This window comes from Capsella rubella, unplaced genomic scaffold (genome assembly GCF_000375325.1).
Source record: "Capsella rubella cultivar Monte Gargano unplaced genomic scaffold, Caprub1_0 scaffold_1, whole genome shotgun sequence".
Taxonomy (NCBI): Eukaryota; Viridiplantae; Streptophyta; class Magnoliopsida; order Brassicales; family Brassicaceae; genus Capsella; species Capsella rubella.
In genome coordinates this window covers 11,258,841-11,279,617 of record NW_006238923.1, presented here as the reverse complement: position 1 = coordinate 11,279,617, position 20,777 = coordinate 11,258,841, and the positions used below count along the sequence as shown (strand labels likewise).

The following is a 20,777-nucleotide window of genomic DNA, read 5'->3' as shown; positions in this document are numbered from 1 at the left end:
ATTTTGGTTTTCAAAAAGATAGTTCAAATTTTAAAAAGGATTACCCAAAAAAGTCCAACCAAAATTTGTAAGAAAATATATAAAGAATGATACAACAACAAAAAAAATAATATTGAAACAGTATTATTACCCCAAAACATATAAAAAGTGCAGGCAGAAATCGAGAAAGCAATAAGTCCATTGCTACATTTTGCTCCATATACATTATACAATACACTACATACAAAAGAAAATCCCTAAAAAATTTTACAATACAAAACAAAACAAAACAAGAATTTGTAACTCTTTTTCTTTCTGTAACCAAAAAATAATAAAATGAAATTATTTTCTCCCCGATTGAAATTTCATTGATATTATTCACACAATATTAGTTGTTTTTATTATTCAAAACTTTTTTTTTTTGTTGTTAAACATGCAACAATTAAAGAACAGAAATACAAATAATAGTAAAAATAATTAAAAATAAAAATAGAAACGAAGAAGAAACAGTAATAAGACAGAGCACTATAACCAATTACCTAGGAAACGCACGTTCACTCTCACACGCTTTAACTCTCACACTTCTCTCTCTCTCTCTTCTCTCTTCTTCTTCCTCTGTACTCTCTCTCTCTCTCACACACACACATAACACAGAGCCTCTCTCTCTCTCTCTCCTTCTCTTTAATCTCTCTGTTACTCTTCGTCTTCTTGTAGTACTCTCTTCTTTTTACATCTCTCTGTGTGAAGTGTGTATCCTTCTCTCTCATCCTCTGTTTCTCTCTCTCTCTCTCTAGCGGTGGACTGATGCACACATCTTTGTACACTCCGCCGTAACCAAACTCACTCTAATGGGGTGCATGTTCTCTCACCTCGCCGCCAAATTCGCTTTCTTCCCACCTTCTCCTCCGACCTATCACCTTACCAAAACCCCCGACGGCAAACTCTCAGCCGTCTCCTCCGCTTCCTCCTCCTCCTCCACTTTTCCCTCCGCCGGAGACCCATCTCTCGACGTGAAAGTCGTGAAGACGAGACGAGGCAACAAAGTCACAGCTTTTTACCTGAGAAACCCTAACGCAAGACTCACACTTTTGTATTCTCATGGAAATGCCGCAGATTTAGGACAACTCTTCGATCTCTTTGTTCAACTCAAAGTCAATCTCCGAGTTAATCTCATCGGGTCTCTCTCTCTCTCTGAGTCTCTGTTTCTCAATATGTTCATACTCTTCATACGTCGTCGTTTCGTATTAACCAATGATCTTAATGACCACTTCTTGAGATTTCTTATGCTTATTAGGATCGTATAATTAAATTAAGATTTTGCTAAGAACTTAGCATATAGTACTGTACTTTTTTTTTGTTTTTATAAAATTGTTTTTTTTGGTTAAAGGTTTACATTTTTCTTTAACTCCTTGAATATTTTTAATGTGTTTATGTTTTTCTTGAGAAAGCTCACGCTTTTGGGAAATGGGCTCTTGTCTCGTTGCCCAAAAAGCTCAGATTTGGTGATATTTTCGACAAATTTTATTTCTTTTGCCTTTTTTTGTGTAAAATTTGCATAGTTTTAGTGAAAAATGTTTGGTGTTTTGTTTTGTTAATTGTCGTTTTAATTTTCCTGAATTTGTCCTTTTTTTTACTTTGAAAATATTCAATTCGAGATTTCTCACCTACCCACCATCAATTTGAGTATTTACTCTTTGATAACGTTGGATTCAAATAGGTTGGTGATAATAATATATAACGTGTAACGTTTCATTTTAGTAATCAATAGTATAAGGTCAGTCAATTTATGACGCTTCATTTATGGTTTTTGAGTTCTTGATTTTAATTTTTTGTTATCTTTGTTTTGAAATTTTCAGGTATGATTATTCAGGCTATGGAGCTTCTACCGGTAAGGTGTGTCAATGCATCTCCTCTACTCAATGACAAATTTAATCAAAATCGTAACCTAGAAATCTTCCTAGGTTGTTGGAATGTTCTGTATCAGTCTCATAGAGCCTAGGAATGCTCCGTATCGATCCCTAGAATGATTGATCAGGCGTTATTTTGAGTTCTTATATTGATCGGTTTGAGAATTCTCTTTGTGTTTGCAGCCGAGTGAGTATGATACATATGCGGATATAGAGGCGGTTTATGAGTGTCTTCAGACGGACTATGGGGTCGATCAAGAAGATTTGGTCTTGTATGGTCAATCCGTTGGCAGCGGACCGACATTGCATCTTGCCTCTAAGCTTCCCCGGCTTAGAGGTGTGGTTCTTCATAGCGGCATTCTCTCTGGTCTCCGTGTTCTATGTCATGTCAAGTTCAAGTTTTGTTGTGACATTTATTCGGTAAGTATCCCCTCTGCTTTCCACTTTTTGTATTTCCGATTTAAATGGCTTATAGTTCCTGGTTTAGGAAGAACGAATGACCAAAGCACGCAAATCTAGTCAAAAGAAACCTAGGTTCGTATGTTTTACTAGTCGATAGTCCGGTGTGTTACTTGTTGTATATGTCCTATGGATTGTTGAAAGTTTAGATAGCCTATGAGAGTGGCTCGTTGGACAACCTGTTGACAAAGTGGATGTGGCTCATTTAGAAGCTAACTGGTTTAGAAGTTGCTATGGCTAATGTGGTAGTTAACCGGATTTAGAAGTGGCGGCTATGGCTTATGTGGAAGCTAACTGATTTAGAAGTGGCTAAGGCTAATGTGGAAGCTGACTGATTTAGAAGTGGCTATAGCTAATTTGGAAGCTAACCGGTCAATGGTTTCTAATACTATTCTCGTACTGATATTGTTGTTTAATTGCAGAACGTAAACAAGATAAAGAAGGTGAAATGCCCGGTTCTTGTCATACACGTAAGCAAACTCATTTTCATGTCCGTATCTTCAGCCTCAAGCCGATTTGAATCTGTAAAACATAACTGATCATACGATTTTATCATTACGCAGGGAACAGAGGACGATGTGGTGAATTGGTTACACGGAAACAGGCTTTGGAAATTGGCGAAGGAGCCGTATGAACCGCTCTGGATTAAAGGTGGTGGACATTGCAACCTCGAGATCTATCCGGACTACATTAGACATCTCCACCGGTTCATACAAGACATGGAGAATACTACCACCAAGTCTCGTCTCAAAAAGATATGGCAAGAAATCCGTAGGCGAGACGAATCAACAGCATGTTGTAGTTCAGGACTGTGCAGACCTAGCTGCAGCTGTTCCAAATCTCGGTGTCCAAAACCTAACTGCAGTTGCGGTTGTGGTTGCGGCGATTGCGGTTGTTTCAAGTGTTCGTGTCCATCTTTTAAGGGATGTTTCTCTTGCTGCAAGAAACCGAGCTGTGTAAGTAGTTGTTGCTGTCCCAAGTTCAAATGCAGCTGCTTTGGAAAGCCAAAATGCTCTTGTTGGAACTGTTTAAAATGCCCTGAGTCCGAGTGTTGTCGGGGTTGTTGTTGCTTTGCCGGTTGTTTTAGCTGGCTGTGTTGCTGCGGCGGAGGGAGGACGAAGAAAGAGGGGGAGAGGGAGAGCAGAGGGACTACTACGGTGGTTAAGATTGAAGGGTAATATTATTTTGATATTTTTGTATAGATTTTGTTGAAAAGATTTGGTAAAAAAACATTAGGAGATTCATGGGAAGATACTCAAGATTTGAGGCTAAAAGTTAATTTATCATTCCGAGGAAAAAAATATATGAAAAAATTAGAAATCTTGAATCTTGAACCAAAGCAAGTTTAATGTTTCTCAAATCAAGTTTATTTAGTTTAATTATCGAATCCCTTACATATGCATTATGCAAATGGTTTAGACTGGTAAAATTCTAACCCTTGTTAATTCTCAAACCAAATAGTGAATCTTTCAACTACTTAAGCATGATAAAGAAACAAAATGATACCCATATTTCTTGAAGTCATATACCTATGGAGCACCAAAGTCGTAATATGAAAATACTTGGAATCCATGATAGCTATGATTCTAAATCGTTCTTTTCTGGTATGTAAGATGCTTAACCGTGAGTAGTCGTTATAGTGCAAATACAATGTTGTATTAGTCTGATATTTACATTACGTGAAAAACAATTGTACAATGGAAGAACTAATTAGAAGCTATCTCGAGAAAAGTTCATGCAAATAGCACTTGACATTTTTATTTGGTTAATTAAAAGAAGAAACAAGTTTTGTCAAAAATGCCATAGTTAAAGCCTTATCCACCATACTACGTTTCGAACCACATTACGTGATAGATTTGTTTCGACTCATTAGCTTGTTTGGTTATGACCCATTACAAGTTACAATACCTAGACATAAAAACAAAACCATACAAAGACCAAGTCAAAACTGTTTGTTTATGTCAAACCTGTTGGAGTATTTTATTTTAGTTAAAACGATCATTCAAATAGTGGTTTCGACTTTCGATCAGCATACTTATCTTTGGACTCGTTAAACTTGAATGTTCTAAGAATGAGAAATATACAAATACGACTGCATATAATTTCAATAGAAGAAATATACAAGTGTTTATAATTTCAAAGTCAAACGTAATTTGCGAGTCAACCTATTGAATTACATCATAAACTCGAACGTCAAAAGAATCATTCATCTAATTCATTATGGATTATGGAAATGGTAAAATAGGAGACTAATCCATATTAAGCTCAGTGAAATTTTCATTCTTCATTCAAAACCTTTTAACTTCATGCTCATTCAAAACTTTTTTGAAAAGGGATCATTATACTCTGGTCATAAGTACATAAGATGGGCTCATTGATTGGACCATAACTTAGTTAAATAATATTTTGAGTACCATTTTACAAATCTTTACAATTTCAAATTCCAAAAAAAAATAATTACTTCAGTGTCTCTTACAATAATTAAGTGATTAGTAATGGAAAAATTAAAACTAAACGTTTCCAAACTCAGTCCTAATCTTTTCCTTGTCTGATTCAACCCGCGTGGACTAAGTCATGCATGACTCAGTGAGCAAATACCAAAACTACCCTTTACAATTACTCGAATTCCCCGTTTCTACCACCACCACCTTAATTTTGGTGTACACACTTCTTTTGCATTAATAGCTGTTCAACACTTTTTTTTCATTTAATACTAACTTAAATAACAATTTCGCTGTAGGAAATAAAAAATAAAAATTAACAAATTCGCTAATTCATAAGTTAATTATCCCGATTAAGGTAACCAAATCTTTTTTTCACATATGTTGACCATTTAATATGATTTTGTAGATTACCTCCATAGCAAAATTCGTGTTTTCTTGATGAAATATTTCAGAAACTTGCGTTAATGGTGAATTAAAAAAAAAAACAGAGAAAGAAGTAACATTTTTGAAAAATCTCATTACTGATTCTGATTTTTAATCAAAACCGTAAGAGTCTCTTACTGATTTAATTCCCAATTTTTTAATCTTCTCCACAACTTTTTTTTCATTAAAAATCAAAACTTTGATATTTTTTCTCACTCAGTGCCGTTTTTTTGTTCCGTTTCATATCTCCAGATTCCGGCGACGGGACCAAAAAAAATCAGAGTTATGATGTACGGAGAATCTCCTATAAGGCACCCGAGGATCAGCCACGTGTCAAACTCCGGCAGCGATTTCGGAAGCAGAGACGATTTCACCAGTTACATCGTCCAGGTACCTTTAACGCCGGGCAACAATCCGGCGTTTGTTTCAATCCAACTCCGGGACGTCGATTCAAATCCGGCGACGGTTCCGAACACTCCGGTGGAAACCGATACTGCTTCATCTTGCAAAGACGACGAACCGGATCAAACCGATCTGAGAATCAGTGAAGGAAAAAAAGATGAAGACGATACCTTGCTTTACAAGTTATCTCCTCCTTTAACTCGTATCGTCAAAATCTCTCCGATCATCATCGCTCTTTATCGGTAATAAAACAAAACAAAATCTCTGTCGTGTCAGTTACAAACACTTCGATGTCACACTTTTAAGGATGTGTTCTGATTTTGTTTTATTATGTTTTTTTTTTATTACAGGATTCTTATAGTTGTTCGAGTAGTATCTCTTGTTCTGTTTCTCATCTGGAGAATCAAAAACCCAAACAACAAAGCAATATGGTTATGGTTACTCTCTGTAATCTGCGAAATCTGGTTTGCTTTCTCTTGGTTACTCGACCAAATCCCTAAGTTGTACCCTGTGAACCACGCAACAGATATCGAAGCCTTAAAGGCGACGTTCGAATCGTTAAACCCGGATGATGATGAGCTAACCGAGAAATCTGATCTTCCCGGGATTGATGTGTTTGTTTCAACGGCTGATGCAGAGAAAGAGCCTCCATTAGTTACAGCCAACACAATTCTCTCCATTTTATCAGTTGATTATCCTGTTCAGAAGCTATCTTGTTATGTCTCAGATGATGGAGGATCGCTTCTTACGTTTGAAGCAATGGCTGAAGCGGCTAGCTTTGCGAAAACATGGGTACCGTTTTGTCGAAAACATATGATCGAGCCGAGGAATCCGGAGAGTTACTTTGGTTTGAAAAGGGATCCTTATAAGGGAAAGGTGAGACATGATTTTGTTAGAGAGCGACGGTATGTGAAACGAGGTTACGAGGAGTTTAAGGTTCGGGTTAACGCGCTGTCTCATTCGATTAGAAGGCGATCAGATGCTTATAATAGCAAAGAAGAGATTAAAGCTTTAGAGAAATGGAAGCATTGGAAGGTGAAAGTTGAAGAGGATCAATATAAGGAGCCTAGGCCTGCTTTAGTAGCTCCTAAAGCTACTTGGATGAGCGATGGGACTCATTGGCCAGGTACTTGGGCTGTCCCTTGTCTGCACCATTCGAAAGGCGATCACGCTAGTATTATTCAGGTAATATTTGATCTCTTATTGTTTTGAAATAGCGTTTGTGTTTGACTCATGCATTGAGAATGAATATGTTTGTTTTCTTGCAGGTGTTGCTTGATCCTCCTGGAGATACACCGGTTTTACGGACAGGCGGTGAGGGGAGCGCACTTGATTTTGAAGGAATAGACATTCGTTTACCGATGCTTGTTTACGTGAGCCGCGAGAAGCGGCCTGGCTATGACCATAACAAGAAGGCAGGAGCTATGAATGCTTTGGTACGAGCCTCAGCTATAATGTCTAATGGACCATTCATCTTGAACTTGGACTGTGACCATTATGTCAACAACTCTAGAGCATTTAGAGATGGGATCTGTTTCATGATGGACCGTGATGGTGACCGCGTTTGCTATGTTCAGTTTCCCCAAAGGTTTGAAGGAATTGATCCGTCTGACCGCTATGCTAACAAGAATACTGTTTTCTTTGACATTAATCTGCGGGCTCTCGATGGGATCCAAGGTCCAATGTATGTCGGGACAGGATGCCTATTTCGTCGAACCGCGCTTTACGGTTTCAACCCTCCTGATGTTTTTGTGGCGTATCAAGAACCATCTGGTTGTTTCAACTGCTGTTTCCCGCGGATCAAGAAACGCAGGCCCGCAACTGTAGCGTATGAGCCAGAGTATTGTAGTGACAACGAGGACCAAGACCGGGTTGATATCAGTTTGATTCCAAAGCAATTCGGTAGCTCGAGTATGCTAGTGAGTTCTGTAAAGGTCGCTGAGTTTCAAGGTAAGCCACTAGCTACAATTCACCCGAGCAGACGCGGACGTCCTCCCGGGTCGTTGACTGAAAGCCGTGAACCGCTTGATTTTGCGATGGTAAACGAGGCGGTTAACGTGATCTCCTGCTGGTATGAGGACAAAACAGAATGGGGAATCAATGTTGGTTGGATTTACGGATCAGTAACCGAAGATGTAGTGACCGGTTTTAGAATGCATGAAAAAGGATGGAGATCATTCTATTGTGTAACAGAGCCAGATGCATTCCGAGGAACAGCACCTATAAACCTAACTGACAGGCTCCATCAAGTTCTCCGTTGGGCAACTGGATCAGTAGAGATCTTCTTCTCCCGAAACAACGCCATTTTCGCTGGTCGGAAACTCAAATTCCTCCAAAGAATCGCTTACCTCAATGTTGGGATATATCCATTCACAAGCATTTTCATCTTAACCTATTGCTTCCTCCCGCCTTTATCTCTCTTCTCGGGTCACTTCGTTGTTGAAACACTCACCGGATCATTCCTTGTATACCTTTTGATAATCACATTGTGTCTATGTGGCTTAGCCGTTCTTGAAGTCAAATGGTCAGGTATCTCTTTAGAAGAATGGTGGAGAAACGAACAGTTCTGGTTAATAGGCGGTACAAGCGCACATTTAGTCGCGGTGCTTCAAGGCATACTCAAAGTAATAGCCGGAATCGAAATCTCATTCACCTTGACTTCAAAATCCTCAACAGGAGCAGATGACGAAGACGACGATTTCGCCGATCTTTATCTCTTTAAATGGACTGCTCTAATGATTCCTCCGTTAACGATCATAATCTTGAACATCGTAGGGATACTTTTCGCGGTTTGTAGGACGGTGTTCAGTGAGAATCCACAGTGGAGTAATCTTCTTGGTGGGACTTTCTTTGCCGCTTGGGTTTTGCTTCATATGTATCCGTTTGCTAAAGGTTTGATGGGAAGAGGAGGAAGAACTCCGACAATTGTGTATGTTTGGTCGGGACTTATTGCTATTTGCTTCTCACTTCTTTACATTACTATTAAGAATTCAGATATTGATGGAGGTTGGTTTATGTTGGCTTAGAAGCATCCTATAGATAGGAGATATGTAAATATTATAGTGCTGGTGAGAACCGAAACAGAGTGAATGGTATAAGAAACATAGCATACAATATAATTATTATTTTTTTTCTAAACAGATCATTACATTGTTGTTTCTTTTATGTTTGGGTTTGGATGGTTTAATACGTTACGATTGTGTTGAGTTGTTTTATATGTCAAGACTATAGTTTTGTTTTGTTCGAGTGTTATTATTGTTATGATCCAATTTTTAAAATTTGTTTGTTTATGGTCACAAAGCCCAACAGGAGAGGGGAGGTTAATTGGAGATAGAATTTTCAGTTTTTTTAGGAGATATAAATGGAAGTGTTGCTTCTTATTTACGTTTTGTTTTCTAGGGTTTCATACTTCAACCCTAGCCTTGTATTCTTCTTCTCTGGTGTGAATCAGTTAGAACACCACAAGCCAATGATTTCCCAACGCAATAAACGTTCTTGGAGTTCGAGGAAAAGAAGAGAAAACTTGGAACTTATCCCAACTGATGTCATTATGGAGATTTTCTCGAGATTGCCGGCAAAGTCTGTCGCTAGGTTTCGTAGCCTGTCGATGCTTAACCTTCCATATTTCACAGAGTTGTTCTTAACCAAGTCCTTGGCTCGTCCACGTCTCTTATTTGCGATCAACCAAGGCAATGAATGGCTCTTCTTCTCATCGCCTCAGCCTCAGAATCCATATGAGAAGTTGTCTCTTGTAGCAACAGATTTTCATATGAGATTCATTTCATGTACAGACGACATCAGTTGTAGTTATTCTTCTGGTTTGATCTGTATCTATGATTGCCGGATCCAAAAAGAGGTAGTGCAAAAGCATGTTATATGTAACCCTATCACGGGACGGTATGCCATCTTACCGACACGGTACCACGAATGGTATTATTGGTACAACTCTGGCCTTTTAGGGAATTGATAAGATGATAAGGAAGATCCAGGGTCCACCCTTAGCCTATGGGCGTTGTAGTATAGGGGTATGCATCAATGGGGGTTTTGTATTACATAGCTTACGACGACGACTTAACTGGAGAGGTTAAAGTGATTGTCTGCTTTGATGTTAGGTCTGAGGAATTCAAAACTGTAGACGCAAACCTCTATTGTTATCAAAAGCATCTACATCTAGTAAACTATAAAGGTAAATTAGGTGGGATTAGTTGGGAGTATGGTGATGACACCCTTAAGTTGTCTATGTGGATTCTAGAGGATGTGGAGAAACAACAATGGTCTATAGATGTCTACACTTTGCCTAACAGTGAAATCGTTGCTCCCTTGTATTTATCAGTTGTTGGAGTGACCGCAACAGGTGAAATTGTTTTGTCGATGGACTATACATGTAAACCGTTTTATGTTTTCTACTACAATCCCAAGAGGAACACTCGCCAAAGGTTTGAAATCCAAGGTTTTAGAGGGTTTGGGACTGATTGCGGAGTTTACACCTTTGTTGATTATGTAGAGGATCTTAGTCTTAACGATGCAAAGCAACTCAATTTAAGCATCTATACTCCATCTATGAAGAACAAGCGTAGCCTAAATGCCATCACGAAAAGGCCAACATCGGGAAGAAGTAAGAGAAAGGGACAAAGATAAGAGGGATGATGATGGTGTGAGTAGAGAGAAGATGCACCGAGAGTAAAGAAGTGATAGACACTATAGGGAAGATGAAGAGAGGAGAATAAGAAGAAGAAGCCACCATGGGATGAGAGATAGAGACGATCATTGGAGTGATAAAGAGTATAAGAGATCAAGGAGAAGAGAAAGGGACAATGATAGAAGGAATAGGTGAAAGCAATGAGGCATGAGATTTTTAATTTGTGCTCTATGGGTCTATGCGTTTATTTTCTTTAGACGTCTCTATGAATCCAATCTAGCTTTTTGGTAATGTATCTTGTGCCAGTCTTTTACTTGGACCAGCCTTTGTTTCAAACCCTTATCTTGGTAGAGCCGAGGAAGAGTTCGGCTTGGAGATGCCTTTATAGATGTTCATTGACAAAATTCATTGTGTCGCAGTCGTAATTTCTGTTAGTCCATAGCTCTCACATTTAACTCTCTTGTTCGAGAATCAGGGTGTGCCCTTTGATGTTTAAACAATACACTATAAGGTTTACAATCTTACACCATCGATAAAAGTCATATGTATATATGATTGAAGATAGAAATAGAGGTTTGTTGCCATTTTCATTTCCTTTTGAGATATGCTGAGAGATAATAGGTGTAAAAATCATACCGGAATGTACGAATCTTCATCATGAATATAGAAAGGATTTTGGGACGAGCTCTAGATGTTCCACTAGCCATGTCAACAAGAACAATGAAAGGATTAGCTTTTACTTACTTAAACTCAACACACACTCGAATCTTGATGCAATTTCAAGAAAACAGAACCAATTTCAAGAAGAAGAAAGTATCAAATCTCGAAGATGTCTTGCAAAGATCCCATGACACTCTCTTCAAGTACAGTACAAAGCTTTTATTGGCTGCCCAAAACATTTTTTTTCAAAATATAATTTGAAATCTCACAATCTGAATCATATAGGCAGAGAGATCTGTTTTTTTTTAAGGCTCCATTCGCCAAATTCTGAGGTGGTTATGAAAAACTTATTTTAGATGAATTTACAGGTTCTGAAATTTGATTCCTTCCCTTGCTCTATATGGTCAGCTAAAATCTCTCTCTATTTGTATTGTCTCTTGTAAACATCAAGTTTTCGAAGTTTGTTTGTAATAAATTAAGTTTTTTTCCTTCAAGTCAGAGATTGACATAAGTTCTATTCATAATATCTTTAACATAACAGTACTGTAGCTATATTGCATGTGAGTAAGACACTTCTCGGTTTCGTGTAAGCTTTTGTCATTCTCTTGACTTCCCATTTTTTTCATTTTGGTTCTCATCTTCATGTCCTATGTGTCATTGGCAGTTTGAAGAACATATGTGCTGAGAGACATACGGCCTTCATAAATGGGCTCAACTCATTCAACATTACACCAAAGGCCCATCAAATTTATCTCTATTTCATTCATTTTTTTTCTTTCAAATCTTTACTCTTTTATTTTATTTTCTTCTTTTACTCACAAACAAATTTTAAGTTTAAAAAAAAAAATGGAACAAATAAATATTATAGAAGTCTTCTTTCATCAGGATCACTCTCAATCTCAGGCCGACGTTGCTGCCGACGATTTCTCCGCCGTTCGCGCGCCTCGGTACCACCGAATTTCAACCTTCCCGTATCTTTAAACCTATCTTTTTCCGCGGGAACAATCACACACTCGGGCGGAGCCTGAGGATACCTAACGGTATCATAACAATAAGAATAGTACATAAAACGTTGTCGAAATCTTCGCATGGCGGCGCGTTGCCTCGAGTTGATGGTAGAGTAATCTTGAGACTCAAGGAAATCAACGGAGTCAGAACAATCGACTGGTACTTCTTGGATAGGATCAACGGAGCAGCCATCAAGAGAGAATGATTTGAACTCGGCTACAAAAGGTGCAAATTTGTAATTAGCTTTGTATTTGCCTCCAGAAGTGGCCCAGTCAGAAGCGTCCCAAATGGTGGCATAGAGAGACATTGGCTTCGCCGGGTAATCAGCTCCCATTGCATCGTTTCTTATTACTTCTCTTATTGGCACATCATCTACCCAAAATCTACAATATATGTTTAAACAAAATTTCATTAGTTAAATTTTCATTAGAAAACAAATTTGATATAAACAAACACATAAATGTAGACTATAACCAGAAAGATATAAAAAGGAATTTTATATGATATTTTTAAGTTATGATTAACATTTTGCTTTCATTAAACTTTTAATAGTTACGCATTGCCACTCCAACGGGCCTAAGTGTTTCACATTTATGTTTTAACTCATTTCTTTTTATGTATTCTATTTTTGTTTAGAATTATGATTAACGTTTCTTCTTTTAATTTTGAAAAATCGAAGGTCAAATAAAAAAAAAAGTTAGATTAATGCAACAGTTAAATTTGGCTTTAAACTACTACGCGTGAACGCGAGCGTGACGACTGAGGCTTAATACGCGTCAATAAAGATAGCTCTAAGTTGATGTTTAAACAATAATGACGAATTGATTGTTTTGAAAAAAGCTGACTCTTTATCGATTTTTAAAAATCAAATTAAAAAACGAGAAAAAGTAATATATAAAAAAAAGGTGTTAATGGTTTATACTTTTATAGATTCATTAAACTATCTTAGGAAAAAAAAAAAGTAAAGAAAGGAAACGTTCTGTGAAAGACAAACATTCTTTTTTTTTTTTTGTTTCCACCAAATTTAATAAATTGTTTTAGTCAACGCTAATGAAATATAACAACTAAAAGAAAAAAATGATAGGATGATGAAGAAGAAGAAGAAGAAGCTTACATGATCTTGTGAGGAGTCCAGAGGATACTGTAACGATGAAACTCTTTAGAAGGATCGAACCAGAGACGATATCTTTCTTCACGACCCCTTTGTGTACTTCCATTTCCATATAGATTTGTCTGAAACCTCCATGGCTTCCCTTTTATGTTCCCTAGGAACTCTATATCTAGTTCGTCGTGTGTTTTCTCGAACACGTCCCCGTTCGATGTCTACAACATCCATTTTAAAACATTAAAAATTATATACCAAAGTCTTTTTAAAGATTGGTGCATTGGGAAAATTAATGACTATTTTCTAGGCAACCAAACAGGGAAATTTGTGTCATGGGGGTTTGGTCTTCGACAAAACGTTTGGTATTCCATTTTCAATGACGATTTTATCGGCCAAATAAAAGAAAAATGTTTTTATTTTTCAAGAAAGTAATAAAAAGATTTAAAGATTCATGCAGATTGATGAAAGAAAGATTCAAGGCCGGAGACTTACATAAAAGGCGACGACTACGCCGGCAGTATAATCAGCGGGAAGCTTGATCATGGAGCTGTAGAATCCATGTTGATACATATTCGATGATATGAAACCAGAACCTATACGAACATAAACATCATCATCATCATCATCATCATTAAAAAAAGAATGATCTATGTTTATGTAAAGGTGTATATACCGGTGTATCGATCAAGAAGGAGACGAACGGAGAGATCATCAGGTGAACGGACGAGATTAGCATCGCCAAAGAGAGGAGAAAGTGATTCTTCGAAGCTTAAGGTGTTTAGATTCGTGAAGGCTAATGATGATCTCAAACAACACAAACCCAAGATCAAGAAGAAGAAGAAGATGTGAGAATATGATGATTTAGACATTTTTTTTAATCTTTCTAAGAAGAAAAGAAAAAAGAGATTTATGATTTGTGTTTTTATTATAGCTTTTGACATAAGAGAGAGAGGTTTTTCATTTTTTTTTAATTTTTTTGCTTTTTGGTGTTGTAAGGAGAAAATTGCTCTTTGGCTTCCACGCTCTTGGTGTTTATATAAGGGAGAGATTTATTATTATTCAATACTCTTTCTTTTCTGATTTGTCTTCTTAATCTTTATTTTTCCAGTCTTATCCTTTTTTTTTTGTATTAGCCTGTGCCACGGTTTTGCCGACGTTAATTGTATAAAGAAGTGTAAAAATTTAAAGCTAATGAGTTCCATTAGTGATGTCAAGGATGATCGATCAAGAAAAATCGAAATAAGGATTTCGATTAAAGATTCAAAAACATAAAATAAAGTAATCAGAGAACTTGACTATAAAATTTTCATTTTTAATGTATGATATTTAACTTTTTTTTAATTATAAAATAATATATTAATATATTATTTTCATATTTACGATGAACGGTTCGAATTTTGTAACTTAAAAACCATAGTATTCTAACATGAAATATACTAACTAAACCATCTCTTGTGTTAGTTGAATTATTTTTAGATGTTTATGATACATTTTTATGTCTAATACGTTGTTAAGGTTTTATAGAAAAATGATGAATTATATATGATGTCATAAAAAATACATTTAAGTGTTTCTATTGAAACCTCTTAAGTAATTTGGAAAATTTTGAAATCGTGTTGATGTAGAGATTACGTGTATAGGTATTTGGTAAAATAACTCTTTAAATGGTTTTTCTTTCTGTTTAGCTGTTAATCTCCATTTAGAGTAAAATTAGCATGTGACCCCAAAAAAAGAGAGTAGAGAGCAATAATATTAGCTTATAAATTGGGTAGATTTGTCATTATCATATGATGAAAGCTAGAATGAAATAAAATTGACAACTAAGCATGACATGGACAACCAAATGGTCTTAGTACCCATGCAGATTGTTATATACTTTACTTACTTAATCACCAGTCATTCTCATTCATTAAATTAAATTAATTCTATTAATATATAGTTTTACGTGTATGTGTTCCAAATTAGGTGGTTACACTAATCAACACTTTAAATTAATAAAAAGGGTTTTTGAACAAAAAAAAAACAAAAAATAATAAAAAGATATAGATTCCAAAACGATGGACAGCCAAACGTAAACATTTCGAAAGACTCTTTTTGTTTCTTTAATTAGCTATATATATTTCCTCTTTATATTTCACTTCTTCTTTATATAAATACACAATATGTATGATTATGTTATGTTAACGCTTCTTTATATAAATACACGACTCGTGAATATAAGACAGACAATGAGACAATATGAATTAAAAAGAGTTTATTAGTTTTGTAGTATAATTACGTTTTAGTATTATTTAAGCATTTTAATTGTCTTCTAGTCAAACTAGTCCCTTTCGTTTAGTTAGCACCAGATACCAAATCGCCGTAACATCTAGTTAATTAATCATATATTCTTATATGATACTAGCAGTTGACCCGCGTTTCGCGCGGGAGGTTTATAATTTTGTTTCGTTGATTTTTTATTCATATTGTGATATTTTATTATTTTTTTTAATTGATTTTTAAAAAAATATTATAATATTATCTTTCAATACTCAAATTTGGATTAAAATCATTTGATTCAATTTATGAAATATCATTTTTTTCTTTTTGATCATGTTATAAACTAATATTTCACTTTCATTTTATTTTTCCTCTTTATAACTTTATATATACAATTACATAAATGTTGTTTTACTCTACCATAAATTTAAATTTTACTTCCATTCTAAAATTCAGTAACATATTTAAAATATTAAATTATGATCAATATAAAATGAAAGTTGAATTATATTATTACCACTAATAAAAAAATTAAATTATTGTTTTTCTTATTTTAACATTTCATTTTTTTACATGATTTATTTTTATTTATTTAAACTTTCTATTAATTAAATAAGTAACATAAATATGCAATAAATGAATGTTTTAAATTTATTTTAATGTTTAAACAAAAATGTGGCTTAGGTGGATGCTTAGGTGGCATCATGAGAAGAGAGAAAAAGATAACTTTATATATATAGATGATTAGTTGTTTTCGATATATATATTCACAAGCTCACTTTCGAATAATTCTGAACTTAGTTAAAATCAATTCAATGAACTACTGAATCCAACATATTAGTTAATCGATTAAGAAAAAAATTAAAGAGTTAATCACAATCAAGCTAATTCACCTCAATAATTAAACTAATTTTGGTCGACAGACATATTAACATATGTCCGAAGAAGACCGTCATATAAGAATGTAAGAGTGAAGTTGCCGTCACAAAAGAATATAAGTAAAAGTGTGATTTAGTTGATTTGGTTTACCAACCTCTCTAAAGGTCTATGCATGCATCTGGCTGGCTGGTCATCAACTTATATATATATATACTACAAAAGGTAATTAAAGGACCCAAACTATTTAATCACGGGTTAGTTATTCTAATTCTCTAATGATCATTTGTATATTATATATGTTAATAAGGCACTGAATTATGCAAGTAGAACAACATATATAATAACCAAATCATTGTAGTTGAACAAAGTTTCGTCGTATTACAAATTTAATCTTAGAAAAGTGGATTTAGCAGGTGAATGATATATAAGGTGGTTATTTGTTACTATACTTTGTACTTAAATCAATTTCTAAAAACTGTAAAATCATTTGCATTATATATATATATATATATATATATATTTAATTAGAGAATATATTCTTTTGACAACTATTAATATAATAGGTTGAATTTTAATTTCCATAGTACATATTACTTAAGGAAGCAATCTTTCGATTTTTTTCTTTTTGCCTTTATCTCGTAGAGAGACAGAGAGTGATTCCATTACCATCTGTACACACAAACACTAAAATGGCCCGCAGTGTTCAATTGTCTGCTAGCTTCTGCACTCACATCAGCTTAACAACAACTAAAGATAAACGTTACATATATGTTTTCTTGTTTTTATTTTTGACATTATCCATTCGAAACTTCTTATAGTTTAATATATATTGTATCATCATAAAACATATCTTTTTCTTAACTTATTCATCAGGACATAAAGGTATATATTATTTGTTGGTCTTCGGTAATAAAGCCATTGGTCCAAGAGGAATAGAGGATTGAAACCATTAGTTACTTACTTTTCCAAAACATGTGAAATTAAAATGAGTGGGTGCAATTATATAAATTTCAAAGAGATTACTCATTTACGTTAATAGGAGTTCTTTTTTATTTTCTTTTCAAATTTTTTTTTTAAATTGACGTCCTTATTTCCAAACTAGGTTAACAATATATACAAATTATTTATAAATTAAGCCCTAGACAATATTATCCTATCGAGCGAACAATGGAAAAAAGAAGGACATCGACAAGAATCGCAACGACGAAAGATGTATGAGGTGGAAAGGCGAGGGATATGGAACCAAGACTTATCACAGAAACAATGTATAAAGTTCTTTTGGTATGCTACGATAATTTTATAATGTGTGCTTTTACGTCTAAGATCATTCATTAAGACCATACAAAGCATTGGTTTATCATTTTGAAAAAAAGTAAAGATTCTGAAGAAATTTAATTGCATGTATTCCAAAACTTTCATTGGCTAATAACATTTAAAAACAATGAACATGTATTATATAAACCTAGTACAAACGGGTCAATTGCAAATAGGTGTAACTAATAAGAGCAAGGTCCAACTTGATCAATCATCAACCAATTAGAGAAGAATATGAGAAAAGTCTTTTAGGTATTGAATAAGGTAGAGAAGAAAAAACTCAACTGCATCATTTTCTAGAGAGGGTTCGTTCGTTGACCTTATACCAAAGAGCATTTGCATGTGGATGCATCATCATTACTAACGATATATAGTTTATTTAAACTCCACTATTACACTTAATGTTTATTTTAATCTGATAACTAATTATTGCATAATCTGTGTTTCAGGTTGTATAGCTCTAGTGTTGTATTCTCTAGAGGAAAATTTATATACATAGCATAACATAGACTAAATGAGATAACTATTGTTATTTTGGATTCTTAATACATAAATTGATTTTAAAGGTGCCTTAAAAATGAAGCTAGGAACATTATCTATTTGAAGATGCTTATTATATATATAAATAAAATGTAACACAATAGGGTCTTGAGCCATATATAGAACAAACACAATCCACATTACAATAATTGAGGATGTTCTTCTTTTCTAACAAAAATTATTGGAAAATGATATTTAACCAAATATATAATAATGTGGTTACAACTTACAACACACAAGATATGACTCAATTGGGTTAGGAGAACTGCATATGGTAGGGTAATGTCATTGTAATCATATACTTATTTGTGGGGAAAAAAATACACACAAATGGATAATGATAATGTTTTTTTTTTCCTAGATTAATTATTATGCAAGTTTTGTGCGCTTGTGGTACCATGTCCCAAGTTGATATACAATGATGTTCATTACATAAAGTTTATTATATTTAAAATCGTAACACGGATACAATTAGGATTTGGAAAGTGTATAAACCAAAATTTAAGCTTAGGATAAAATGTAAGTAACTATAATATAACTTAGTTTTTGTATCAATAGAGAAGATTCAAGATTTTGAGCTAATATGCTTGAGTTTGAATCTAAAGTTTTGAATCGTAGTTTATTACATTTTACAGAGATTGAGTCGTTACAAATTTTCCAATGAGAGATAACATTTACATCCACTACTCTCAAAAAGTACAATGTCAAGGAGGGGAAGAGACTAAACTCAAGCCTTGAGGAAATGGTATTTGGATTCAACGTAGGTCTCTGAATCCCACAAGAAAGATCCAAAAGCAACGGCTTCCAATACCAACATTGCAAGTCCAGAGACACTTAGAGATAGAACCTCGTCGTTAGAAGTATCCAGCTTACCGTCCTCGAGTATCCTTATGTCCGGCCGTCCAAAGAGCGCTTGTGTCTGCTTTTCTATGAGAGTCATTGCTTCTTTAGAACGTATTGTAGCATATCTCTGAAGTGTATCTGAGTCCAAATACGTAACGTATGATCTTAACCCATAAGATGACTCATCTTCATTTCTCTGTATCGCGTATTCATCAGAATCGTATTCTTCTGGTTGGATTCTGATCAAGGAATCCGGGTCCCATAACGGGTAAGGAGGCGAGGGCTCTTCGTAACGTTCCCGGGTTTTCTCAGGCCGTTTTGGAAGAGTGTTCATGGTTCTCTCAAGTTGGTATCTTTGGTCTACTCTTCTGAGGAAATAGCCATACATCGCGGAAGCAGCGTAGAGTTTTCCGAGTTTGATTTTGCTTATCTGAACAATAGAGCTTAAAGGACCGACTGCTGTTCGGTCTCCAAGAACTGAAGACAAATGACTCTGTATCATCTCGAATGCATCCGCGGAGTGAATGACTTCGAGCTTCTCTTCTTGGTTTGGCCATAGGTCTATTCGTCCCGCTGGGTCTGAAGTTGGTTTAATCTGAGGAATCATAGAGATCCCTTTTTCCACAAACCTATGGACCACTAAACAGTAAATGATCTCCGCTAAAGTTTTCCGTCTTTCCTTGTCCCTAACTTCAGATATTCTCCTGCAAATCAAGCACGCAACGACATCTTGTAAGAGAAAGAGACAATCTGAAATTGCTCACATACTAGTGAATGTAATCGAACAGACTCGACCAATACAAAATCCAAGCCTAGGTTCTCTCTGCTTCATATTGCCAAATTTCAGTAAGTTTAACGTATCATTAGTGCGATCTATTGACAGAATCTGATGAAAATTCTCACTCAAGAGTCAAGATTTAGAGAGAATGTTTTCTCAGTGGCATATAAGAAAAAGAAATGAACTGAAACCATTCATACTAGCGGACAACAGAGAACGAATCCTACACATAGACTCAACCAATAAAGGATCTAAGCCTAAAAATATACTTAAGCATTGCAATAGACTTATACACACATTCTCCAGTAAGTCATATCTTGTATGTTCTCACACCAAAACCAGTAATATGTATGTTGAAAGCAAAAAAGAAAAGACTTACTTAGAGAGAACATCTTGTGAAGAAGACGTCTCAGCTTTAAGAGCCTCGCTTTCCGCAGCGAATTTCTCGAGCTGCTCATCGACTGTAACAGGCAATAAATGAGGATGAGTTCTAAGAATCTGCTCCAAAAGCTGTCCAACAGGAGACTCAAGCTCAACAGGAGCAAGAGGAGCAAAGTTCTCATTATTAGAATCTTCATCTCCTAAAGCTCTCACTGTCACACATCTTCCTCGGCCATTCTCATAACTACTTCCAAGCTTAGGCATACAGAACGAATGACATCTCTGTAATTGAACAACGAAAGCAAATCAAGATTTTACATAAATGAGATTCAGAGAATTGGGTTCATCATTCACAGCTTCCTTGATACATAAAGTTCGAAACTTTAAGACTTCTTCGTCTACAAATCGACTCTATATGGCTCAAATCCAAACCTAACAAACACTAAAGTAGAAATTACCTGAAAGAGAAGCGAGGGAGAAGAAGAAGGAGAGAGGAACTTGGAGATTGATTCGGAGAGAGAGTTGTTGAAGCAGCAGAGGCTCCTGCCATGGCTGCTGCCGATGGCTTGCATTTTCTTCTTTCGTCTTTTGATATTTCGAAAAGTATCCAAAAAGATGAGAAGAAGAAGAAGAAGAAGACTATGAAATTGTGGCTCAGGTATGTTTACAGAGTCGTCACCTCCCAAAAACAAAATACGTGTATAATAATTATTATTAAAAAATGAAATAAAAATTGTTGTTATTATTTCATTAGTAA

The 20,777-nt window shown here is 35.3% G+C and overlaps 5 protein-coding genes across 5 annotated transcripts; 3 read left to right on the top strand and 2 right to left on the bottom strand.

Moving 5' to 3' along the window:
* Nucleotides 1-617: 617 nt before the first annotated feature.
* On the top strand, nucleotides 618-3,672 carry LOC17898433 (protein ABHD17B). Its single transcript, XM_006307559.2, has 5 exons — nucleotides 618-1,156; nucleotides 1,836-1,872; nucleotides 2,070-2,306; nucleotides 2,768-2,815; nucleotides 2,909-3,672. The coding sequence occupies exons 1-5, from the start codon at nucleotides 828-830 to the stop codon at nucleotides 3,521-3,523; spliced, it is 1,266 nt and encodes a 421-aa protein (XP_006307621.1). The 5' UTR covers nucleotides 618-827; the 3' UTR covers nucleotides 3,524-3,672.
* Nucleotides 3,673-5,497: 1,825 nt separating this feature from the next.
* LOC17898365 (putative cellulose synthase-like protein D6) lies at nucleotides 5,498-8,715 on the top strand. Its single transcript, XM_006304518.2, has 3 exons — nucleotides 5,498-5,856; nucleotides 5,965-6,799; nucleotides 6,883-8,715. The coding sequence occupies exons 1-3, from the start codon at nucleotides 5,498-5,500 to the stop codon at nucleotides 8,638-8,640; spliced, it is 2,952 nt and encodes a 983-aa protein (XP_006304580.1). The 3' UTR covers nucleotides 8,641-8,715.
* Nucleotides 8,716-8,975: 260 nt separating this feature from the next.
* LOC111828712 (F-box protein At3g57590-like) lies at nucleotides 8,976-10,252 on the top strand. The gene is given in 3 exon segments (XM_023777271.1): nucleotides 8,976-9,470; nucleotides 9,574-9,651; nucleotides 9,653-10,252. Coding segments are annotated over 3 exon segments (1,173 nt in total).
* Nucleotides 10,253-11,639: 1,387 nt separating this feature from the next.
* Nucleotides 11,640-13,925, bottom strand: LOC17897047 (probable xyloglucan endotransglucosylase/hydrolase protein 30). Its single transcript, XM_006303114.2, has 4 exons — nucleotides 13,700-13,925; nucleotides 13,519-13,619; nucleotides 13,036-13,244; nucleotides 11,640-12,304 (listed from the first exon to the last, which is right to left on the bottom strand). The coding sequence occupies exons 1-4, from the start codon at nucleotides 13,893-13,895 to the stop codon at nucleotides 11,776-11,778; spliced, it is 1,035 nt and encodes a 344-aa protein (XP_006303176.1). The 5' UTR covers nucleotides 13,896-13,925; the 3' UTR covers nucleotides 11,640-11,775.
* Nucleotides 13,926-18,582: 4,657 nt separating this feature from the next.
* LOC17898454 (UV-B-induced protein At3g17800, chloroplastic) lies at nucleotides 18,583-20,672 on the bottom strand. Its single transcript, XM_006307477.2, has 3 exons — nucleotides 20,479-20,672; nucleotides 20,019-20,302; nucleotides 18,583-19,565 (listed from the first exon to the last, which is right to left on the bottom strand). Exons 1-3 carry the CDS (start codon nucleotides 20,590-20,592, stop codon nucleotides 18,746-18,748), a joined length of 1,218 nt encoding a protein of 405 aa, XP_006307539.2. The 5' UTR covers nucleotides 20,593-20,672; the 3' UTR covers nucleotides 18,583-18,745.
* Between the last annotated feature and the right edge of the window lie 105 nt (nucleotides 20,673-20,777).

Excerpts from the sequence above, each read along its gene's own strand:
- LOC17898433 (XM_006307559.2), top strand. The coding sequence starts at position 828 with ATGGGGTGCATGTTCTCTCACCTCGCCGCCAAATTCGCTTTCTTCCCA. Across the intron at positions 1,873-2,069 it reads ATGGAGCTTCTACCGGTAAG|CCGAGTGAGTATGATACATA; the intron begins GTGTGTCAATGC and ends TTGTGTTTGCAG. Across the intron at positions 2,307-2,767 it reads TTTGTTGTGACATTTATTCG|AACGTAAACAAGATAAAGAA; the intron begins GTAAGTATCCCC and ends GTTTAATTGCAG.
- LOC17898365 (XM_006304518.2), top strand. The coding sequence starts at position 5,498 with ATGATGTACGGAGAATCTCCTATAAGGCACCCGAGGATCAGCCACGTG. Across the intron at positions 5,857-5,964 it reads ATCATCATCGCTCTTTATCG|GATTCTTATAGTTGTTCGAG; the intron begins GTAATAAAACAA and ends TTTTTATTACAG. Across the intron at positions 6,800-6,882 it reads ATCACGCTAGTATTATTCAG|GTGTTGCTTGATCCTCCTGG; the intron begins GTAATATTTGAT and ends GTTTTCTTGCAG.
- LOC17897047 (XM_006303114.2), bottom strand. The coding sequence starts at position 13,895 with ATGTCTAAATCATCATATTCTCACATCTTCTTCTTCTTCTTGATCTTG. Across the intron at positions 13,245-13,518 it reads GCGTAGTCGTCGCCTTTTAT|ACATCGAACGGGGACGTGTT; the intron begins GTAAGTCTCCGG and ends TGGATGTTGTAG. Across the intron at positions 12,305-13,035 it reads TGGACTCCTCACAAGATCAT|ATTTTGGGTAGATGATGTGC; the intron begins GTAAGCTTCTTC and ends CATATATTGTAG.
- LOC17898454 (XM_006307477.2), bottom strand. The coding sequence starts at position 20,592 with ATGCAAGCCATCGGCAGCAGCCATGGCAGGAGCCTCTGCTGCTTCAAC. Across the intron at positions 20,303-20,478 it reads CTCCCTCGCTTCTCTTTCAG|AGATGTCATTCGTTCTGTAT; the intron begins GTAATTTCTACT and ends GTTCAATTACAG. Across the intron at positions 19,566-20,018 it reads TCACAAGATGTTCTCTCTAA|GAGAATATCTGAAGTTAGGG; the intron begins GTAAGTCTTTTC and ends CTTGATTTGCAG.